This window comes from Vigna unguiculata, chromosome 11 (assembly GCF_004118075.2).
Source record: "Vigna unguiculata cultivar IT97K-499-35 chromosome 11, ASM411807v1, whole genome shotgun sequence".
Lineage (NCBI taxonomy): Eukaryota > Viridiplantae > Streptophyta > Magnoliopsida > Fabales > Fabaceae > Vigna > Vigna unguiculata.
The window spans coordinates 4,278,410-4,288,337 of NC_040289.1; the positions used below are offsets into that span (position 1 = coordinate 4,278,410).

Sequence of the window (9,928 nt, forward strand, 5' to 3'; positions counted from 1 at the left end):
AATAGGAAGAAAGGAGAGATATTGAGAACCAAAGAAGAAAAAAAAAGAGAGGAACAGAAGAAGAAGCTCTGCGTGTGAGAAGGAAGAAAGAGGAGAAAGAAAAAAAAAGAAAAATTAATTTATCATCAAAGTCTTAGTACAACCTTGGTATAATTTGCACGATAAATAAGGTAAGGGAAGGAGACATCCATCACTTTATCTTTTTACTTTGATTATTTTTTTTATCTATTCGTAATTATTTTATCTCGATATTTACCCTAAGTGAGGTGTCCCTAACCTCATTCTAAATTATATTTAGTTCCCAATATTTATTTATTTATTTATATTCATCTCCAGTTATGCACTGGTCCTATTTATTCAATTTATATTTACTTTCATTTATTTATTTATATTTATCTCTAGTTACGTATTGACCCTTTTTATTCATTTATATATATTTTAATTATTCATTGATCCTATCTATTTATTTATATAATTATATGATTTAATATTGAAATAAAATTTATGATAAATAAAGATTTAATTATTGTAGTTGGAGGTATGACCTTGGGGATTTAAACGAGTTAGTATTACTTAAGATGATATGTTCTTGAGTTACTTTGTTGGCCATAAGCTCATTTATCCTGACTAGTCACTACAAAATTAATCAATATCTTTATAAAAGTATAATAAAAAAATTAAGTTTCATGGAATTAGGAGAATTTTTATTTTATTTTATTTTATTATGATATGTTATTTTTTTTTTGTGATATTTGTCTCACTTCCCTATTTCTTTTGATTGTGTGCGAAAAACAAAATTTTATAACATTATCATAGATGGCTGCTCCGAACACGCCTGATCCCTTCTTCGCCGACATTGTGGCTGTTTTTCCGGGAAATGCATGGCAAACCAATGTAGTGAATAATTCTGTAACATTTCAGGGAACGGGAAACTCTACCATTACTTTTCTCTCTGCTCCGAATGCACCGATTGTCATCGAAGGACAAATCGGAGTTACCTTTTATTTACCCCCAACAGTCCAAGTGAATCCTATCCATAACATTTTCCCTCCACCTGTTTGATAAACCGCATATGAGGGGAAAACTGTAAATAAATAACCCTTCTTCCTCTTCCAGTATAGGAAATATAAAATGTACTAAACAATGTGGATATAGGAAGTATATAGTATTGTAAATATATATATAAATGTGAATATTTTAAATATAATTATATATTAGTGTATAAATTTTTGCCTCTAAATATTTATAAGTATACTGTAATAAGTAAGTAAATAGATTTTTTTTTCGTCACAATAAGCAGTATTGATTTTGTAATGGTGAGATTGTATGCATGATGGTACTGCTGGACTTGAGATCACATGTTTTCTATATATGCTAAACTACTTTCAAGTATTGCATTATCTTAAGTTGGAAGGTTTGGGGGCTTATTATTTCATTGGTACTAAAGGATTGTGATGATGAATTTTGTGGCATGTGAACTGTAGTAATGTGAATTTGATATTTTGGATGTATGATGGATATGCTTGAGTGTGCGAGAAAAAATGTTGTTGTGCCTAAACTAGTAGAAACCTGATTTACTGGTGTGGCGCTTGGCGACAGGGATGTTTTGCTAGGCGATAAGCCACAAACAGAGGGGTCACTGGGTGCGTGGCACTTGGCAGTAGGGGATTACCGCCAGGCGATCTGGAGCACGTTTTTGCCTAGCGGCGCTGAGGCAGCACCAGGCGATAATGTAGGGGCAGGGGTCCATTGCAGATGGACTTGCATGGATGAGCTTGATGATTTGGTCAAGGATATGCTAGATTAGTTACGACTGGGGAGGTTCATAACGAAGATTGGAAATGTGTGGTTGATACAGGCGGGGAGGTCCGTATCTTTTGTACTCTTGTGTGGGGATACAAACGGAGAAGTTTGTATGGTCCGTGCTCACACCTGAGGCTACTATGAGCAGGGAGGTTTATAGTAGGTTTTCACGCATGTTGGATACGAGCAAACAGGTTCGTAGAGTTGGTCTACAGGCGGGGAGGTAGGTTGAGTAGGACCACGAGCGGGTAGATTCGTGGGAGCATGATAATCCCTAAAGACCAAAGTTGTGAATGGATCTTTCTCATATAGGTTATGAGATTGAGGTGGAATGTTATAAAAGAGTCAATGAACTAAAAATTTGGTTAACATAGATTGGGTGAGAGTTAATCTTTATTGTATAATTATTGTGTTATTTTTCTTTCTCAGCTCACTCTTTTTGTTTATGTTTGATGATGATCGTGTAATTTGTCACGTGAGAGCAAAGATGAATCCAGGTAAACATGCGAATGCCTAGAGGTGGACAAGATAGACTACGGAGGATTTACTCTATGTTTTGATATAATATAATAATTCAATAAACATTTTCTCTCTCTCAGCAATGAAAAATATAATATAATAATTCAATAAACATAAAAAAACAACAACTGATAATATATAGTTTTACACAAGTCATAAATATCCATACATCACATTGAACACTTGAACATACAATAATTCAACAAACTTCAATCCAATACATGACCCACATGCATATCCAAGTTTATTCCACACAAAGGAAGGATCTACGTAACATAACCATCATCCTTCGTCAAACTCCACACAGATATATATTATTTTACAGATAAGCACTTAACCTAAGGCTAAGGCCATTGTTTCTTTTTATTATTTTAATTTTCTGCATAACTTTTTGGAACTATGCCTTGAGAAGATGGGCATCGATGTCTCTAGTTGATTTGTGCAGGTATTCGATGTAGCCATAAGGAGGATCAACGTCCTCACTAACCCTCTCATATTCAATGGTCCATTTGATAATAGCACCACCACTGTTCTTATCAATTGCTTGAAATATGAACTTGAAAACCTTGAACTGGTGATCGATGTCTCCATTGAAGACCTTGAAGGTGATTGTTTTGTTTGCTTCATCAACAGATTCAATACTCTCCTGACATGTTGTCACCTTACCATCTGTTCTTTCCCAAAATCGAAACAATTACCACAATTTTTCAAACGGATAAAGAAATCGATTTACACCAAAAAAATCATTAAAAAAGCTAATTCAAAAAGATTGATTTAGAGACCATTTTAAAAAAGAAGAATGATTAGATTTTAAATTATTTTTTTATTATATTAGAAGTTTTTAAACAAATCATTAAATCGTCTTTTAAAATAAATTATCAATATTTTAGCAAGTTATAATTTAGATTCATTTAATCTTTTTTTTGTGAGTAATTATTTAAACTCGGATATTATTAATTCAATTTTTAAAAGTAGTTTTTCTTCTTGCTTTTGTAATTGTGTCTTTTTTTCAATTTTGATCATGATACACTGTTTCGTGTCACTAAGAACCTAACCAAACCGACAGTTGAATAATCAAATGTTTCCCTGTTTTTTTTCTCTCCATGAATGATATTTTGTCTCTTGTGGATTGGATTTGTTGCCCTTAATTTATTTATGCCAAATATTATTCAATCAGTAAATTAACATTTGATTGAAATTATTTGAATAATTTCTCATGAAATCAGCTATTTCTTTTAAAAATATCACTACTTTTCATGTTGCCAACAGATGGATGCAATTCATTTTCCACTTTCGAAAAAATTTAAGAAGTAATCTCTAAAGTATCTTACATCAAAATCAATATACCTAAACCTAGAACTGGGAGAACTGTAGAGAGGCCAAGCATATTATTCAAACTTAGGTTAAAAGAAAAAAGAACGTTACAGAGTTATTAGGGTTTCATATTACAGAGTTATTAGAAGTTGAATTACCTATGACATAAGTCCATTGTTTGATGGACTCAGGGTGGTGCCAGTCTTGACCACGATGGAGCTTGGTTCCATGGACTCTTTCAGCAAGGTTCTGAACATGATGGAGTTGCTTTGCAAAGAGGTTGAACCACTTTGCAGCAGTTGCATGAACCCCAATTTCAGTGGTGATTTTACCAGCAAGTGTCATGATGATCAAAGAAGAACTAGAAGGTAAAAAATGAAGAGACAAAGATAGAGATGATGATGATGAAGAGTATTTCCACCTTGTCCCTCTTATATAAAACAAAATTCAACTACTCTTCACGACTAATTAAACTCTCGGGCCCATTTTGATAACCTACTAGAAAACGAAATACCTCATTCCACTCTCAATAGTGAAATATAGGTTACGATTAGATATGTTAACGGGGTGGGTAGGGTACGGATAGTAGTTCTCCTGTACCCTATCTGCTGGATAAATATTTGTCCTGTATTTGTATCCATATTCGTCGGGTATCCGCATAATTTTTTAATATCCATAGATATCCACGGGTACCCGCAGGTATTTCCAAAAAAATAAAAATAAACATTTAATAACATATTTTAATCGTAAATTCAAATAAAATACAATACATAACATTCATAAATTGTAAACAAAGTCCAAATTGTTATAAAATAAAGTTAATAATAGAGAGAAGAATAAAGAGAAAGAAAAGAATAAAGAGAAAGAGTAGAGCATCAAATACTATAGTTTGTCGCCAAGCGTTGAGGTTGTCGCCAGGCGACCCATCAGTCAAGCAGAAAAGTTGTTTTGTGTGTGTTTGCATTGTGGGAGTGGTTGACTGGGTAAATGCAATGTGTTGTGGCCTGTGTGAAACCGTGGTTGTTATGTACATCAGAGATAATGGGTAAAATGGTAATGTGGAATATGAAGTAGAGGATACATGAGAGTTAAATAAAGTAACTACTATTAACTGAGTAAAATGGTAGGTACTGATGTGCAGAAGTATTACTAGCGTTATATGCATGCATGAATGTTGGTATGTAGGGCCTAGAAATGCTTGGATTATACACATCCCTTTATATGTAGTTCAAAAATTATAAATATCTCTTATTGACAAGTCTCGATGCTTTGAGGTATATAATGGATGATTTGTATGAGTGTGAGATTTGGACTATATTGAGTGAGATGAGATAAGCTACAATTTAGTACAAGAAAGATAACATGGTGTGTATAAATGAGAATGATTGTTTTATTGAATTGATTAAAATGGTTGTATTGTTATTGTGTATGAGTACTATAATTGGATAATTGGAAATGTGATGAGAACTTGGAGAACGTGTGATTTGAGGTCCATCAAGACCTGTTGAAAGTGCTAAAAAACCAGTAGCCTTACGCTACTGGTATGGCGTCTAGTGGTGTAGAACGAACCGCCAGGCGGTAGAGTTCCAAACAGTGACAGTGGTCACTGTGCGCTCAGGGCGCCTGGCAGTAGGGTGGGTTCCGCCAGGCGGGGAAAGGAAGCAGGAGGCCTGGAAGGCGATGGGCGCCTGGCGGCGCGAGTTGGAAGCGTCAGGCGGTGACGAAACAGTGTGATATTGTGCTAGCGCTTGGCGCCTAGCGGTGTGAGATGCCCACCAGGCGGTCTAGAGCTAAATTCTGCCTAGCGGCATGAGATGCGCGCCAGGCGGTTTTGGTCTAGTGATGGTGCGCGAGAAAAGTTTTCTACCCCGCTTTAAGGTATGATCATGATGCGATGCTTTGGCTGGGGGCCAGTTACGAGTGCATCTTGTATTGGGGTAACACATGACCACTCTAAGTTGTAGCTGGGTGGTTTAGGAAGTCCGATGGAGTGTGCGAGTTGTGGCTCGTACGGTGAGGTTCCGGATGATTGCCCTCTTCAGTGGATTCTAATAGAGATTTGGTAGTCTGGGAACAATTACAAACTTATGTTTGTTTTGGAGAACTCCATTTGGTGTCACTGTGAGATGTTGTGGCAAAGTTATTCCCACGTGTGGACTATCAGGTGGTGGCTTGTAGTCGGAGGGGGGAGTAGACACTCGTGCAGCAAAGATCGATCATTGATCTCTCTTAAAGGGTATAGAAAGGATAGATGTCTAATGCAAGTGGTGGAAATGGAGAAGTCCGGAATAAAGAGAGAAGTACTCTAACCCAGGTTTTAAGTGTTTAGATGTTGTATTTAATTGTTTATTGTTATTAGTTTGGTTTATTTTAAAATGAGCTCACCCTATCTGTATGTGTGTGACGATGATCATGTAACTTGTTACATGGGAGCAGATGTTGATGCAGGTGGGTAGACTGAGACATAGAGGCGGAGAGGGGACCTCTTTGGGAGTTTTACTGATTTTTATTTTGTCATAATATGGGTTTGATGTAATAATTTTTATAGACACCTATATTACATTTTGGTTTTTGTTGCGCTTTATGATTAATTGATTTGGCGCATTGGACTTTAAATTTAAATTTCTTCCCGCATTTGGGAATTTGTTCCTAATAAATGAGGTTGTTCAGTTAAATTTTATTTTTATTTATTTTATAAGTAATTTCCGACTAGGATGTTACAGTTGGGGGTATATGTAACCATTAAACTCTCTTGTATTTTGCAAATGCTTTAAATATATTATATGCCTATTCCATTAAATGCTAGTATTTTTGTTTCCTTGCTTAATGCTTGCTTGGTTTTATCACCCATTGCATGATACTTGGTTCATTGGGTATTGGAAAATATCTTTTGAAACCTAGAAATGAAACAAGATACCTAATGGAGCTTGTGTCTAGGAATGGAGCTTGACTCATTGGTTGTCTTAAACCCTAGTTCGTAAAGCGGGTTTGTTTGTTAAGAGTTCAAGGGATTGACTCTTAATAAGGAAACCTAGGCTCATTCTATTAAGGGATTAGAGTTTGAGTAGACTTGTGGGTTGACATTAGTATATTAATGGAAAGGGTGTGCTTTCTTTTACATGCATGGGAGTGAGGTCGGTAAAATCTAACCCCAACAATACCATTCCATATCAATTCTTGTCTTTTCCACCGTCTAAGTGTTTTAATCGCCAAAGTTTACCTTTTATTCATTTATGCAAAATTTACTTTCTTACATGAAACTAAAAATTATGGATTCATTCTTTAGTTTAAATTAGTCATTAGTTGCATAATTATTTTAGTACACACTCTTGGGAAACGATATCCCGATCTTACCGGTTACTACTTGTGCGACCTGGTACACTTGTTGGAGTCTTAACCGTAGTCATTGGAAGATTAGCTTTCATAAGTAATGAAACAACTTTGGACGTTTTATTCATTATTCTACAAGTCAATTTTAGCATGAACATATGTTCTATTGGATGTTCAACTTCAATTCCAATTGATATACAATACTCATGAAATACACAAGATATAAATTCACCAGCATTATCAAGACAAATTTTCATAAACGGATAATCTGGGAAGTGATATCTTAATTTAACTAATTGTGCTAATACTTTTCAAATGTCTAATTGCAAGTTGATAACAAACATGTGACCATTTAGCTGATGCATCAATTTATGAAATATCTAAATGATCCACATGATGAGTGCATTAGATCACAAAATCACTCTGTATTCATTTCAAAATATGAGATTGATTCATCTCTAAAGTTTTCTAGTGATGATTATTATCAACTTTCTTTGTAAACATGTATTACATGAGAAATCATTGGATTGAAGAAGTTTTTTATTCTTAAGTGGGTGTCCATAAGAGTCTTCAACTATTTTTTTCGCATCATGATAGATCGCTCTGTATTCATTTCAAAAGATGAGATTGATTCATCTCTAAAGTTTTCTAGTGATGATTATTATCAACTTTCTTTGTAAACATGTATTACATGAGAAATCATTGGATTGAAGAAGTTTTTTATTCTTAAGTGGGTGTCCATAAGAGTCTTCAACTATTTTTTCGCATCATGATAGATCCAGGATGACCCAACTGCTCATGCCAAATAAGAAATCCGTTTTTGATTTGTAAACTTTAGGTTTATAATGGCACGCATTTGAATTGTACTAATGTATGTTTAGTACAATCCATAAGAGAATATTGACAATTTCTCTGATACATATTTTATTTATTTTTATTCAACCCAAGTCCATTGATATAAAGATATTTCATATCTCTTTCATTGTTTGTCTCAATATGATATCTATTTAGACAAATATCTTTAGAACTTAATAAATTTCTATTAGACTTCTTCGTAGAAGTGTAGTAGCTCTTCTAGATCCTTCAAAACATTATTTGTGATATAAAAATAATGTTAATATTGAATACAGTACATTTAGTCTATCCAATATTACTACATATCAAAATGATCATATATATATATATATATATATATATATATATATATATATATATATATATATATATATATATATATATAGTCTATCCAATATTACTACATATCAAAATGATTATATATATACATATATATATAAAATTCTAATAAACTTAATAACTTCAACTTGTTGTAGGTACCATCCAAAACTAATCAAAATACAGTACATTTGTGATATAAAAACATTATTAGCAAAATACAGTACATTTAGTCTATCCAATATTACTACATATCAAAATGATCATATATATATATATATATATATATATATATATATATATATATATATATATATATATATATATATATATATATATATATATATATATATAATTCTAATAAACTTAATAACTTCAACTTGTTGTAGGTACCATCCAAAACTAATCAACGTCGCAAGTCATATATTATCAAATAATATCAAATAAAACTAAGTATAAAATATCATTTCCAAAATCTTTGAACCTTTATATATGTATAGTATAATAAAATTAGAACCACAAATCCATATCAAAACTCTTCAAATTCTTAGAAAAAAATATGTATTTTTTTAACATTTCATTTAATGCAATCTTAATTTACCTATTATATTTTAATACTAATCAAGTTCAAATTTTTTACCTTCCAAAACCTATATTTCCTGCACTTAACAATGTATGGTCCCTTTTATTTACTTTTATTTAAAAGTTACTTTTTTTTCCATTTAATTTATGCATGTAAATGCACAAGTGATGACCTTTTCTATTCAACATTTAAAAATATGTATCAACATTTAAAAATATGTAATCAATAAAATCCAACATTTCTATTTCTATCATGGGACATTATATAATTTTTTTAGAAAAGACTTTTCAATTACCATGCATACTCCCTACGTAATACCAATTCAAATTTAATAATGTTATTAGAGATGGCAAATAAATTCGTCCCCGTGGGTATTATTCGAACCCGTCCCCGTTTTGACGGGGAATCCTCGCATTGCCTGGATTTGGGTATGGGTATGGAGAATCCCCGATTTTTTCAATTGAGTATGGGGATGAGGATGGGGATATACATATTCCCGCCATAATACTCGTCCCCGCCATATCTCCATCCTCGTTTAAATTATTAAAATATTTACAATTAATTAAGTAACCATATATAAATATATATATATATATATATATTTATATTCTATTTTTTATTTCTTTTAATTATTTGGTTTGTTATGAAACTCATTCGCATCTCCAATATATTTTTTATCTTATCATAACTCTTATGTAATTGTGTTAGAATGATGTATATCAATTAAAAAAATTATTTCTAACATTTGAATATTTCTATTACTTTTTAATATTTTTATTTATTACATTTTCCTTTCACATGAGAATGCTTAATACTCTCAATTTAAGTGTTTAATAACATAAACATTTTATTTACTAGGTAATATATAAAAAAAATTACTTATTATTATTAATTTTTGTTTCATTTGAAGAACTTTTTTGTTTCGCTAAAACAATTTTTGTTATTTCTCAACCATTGAGTATATATGTTGATATTTGAAAAGTTTTCTTAGATCTATAAGATTTTCATCTTATCATACCCTTAATTATATATTTGTTTTCCTTTGTGCGATTCCTTTCAATAGTCTCCAAATTGTTTATAAGATACACATTTGTTAATTTTTTAATATTTTTATTTTTTGTTTATTTGCATCATGTAGAATACTATTTCGATATATTTTATCTAATTATTTTTTATTTTCTAACTCATTACAGTCATACTTTAATT

The 9,928-nt window shown here is 32.1% G+C and overlaps 1 protein-coding gene across 1 annotated transcript; it reads right to left on the reverse strand.

Moving 5' to 3' along the window:
• Nucleotides 1-2,459: 2,459 nt before the first annotated feature.
• Nucleotides 2,460-4,101, reverse strand: LOC114168409 (MLP-like protein 43). Its single transcript, XM_028053205.1, has 2 exons — nt 3,795-4,101; nt 2,460-2,991 (listed from the first exon to the last, which is right to left on the reverse strand). The coding sequence occupies exons 1-2, from the start codon at nt 3,979-3,981 to the stop codon at nt 2,720-2,722; spliced, it is 459 nt and encodes a 152-aa protein (XP_027909006.1). The 5' UTR covers nt 3,982-4,101; the 3' UTR covers nt 2,460-2,719.
• Between the last annotated feature and the right edge of the window lie 5,827 nt (nt 4,102-9,928).

Coding starts and splice junctions, on each gene's coding strand:
- LOC114168409 (XM_028053205.1), bottom strand. CDS start 3,981: ATGACACTTGCTGGTAAAATCACCACTGAAATTGGGGTTCATGCAACT. Junction 2,992..3,794: donor ACAATGGACTTATGTCATAG/GTAATTCAACTT, acceptor GGGAAAGAACAG/ATGGTAAGGTGACAACATGT.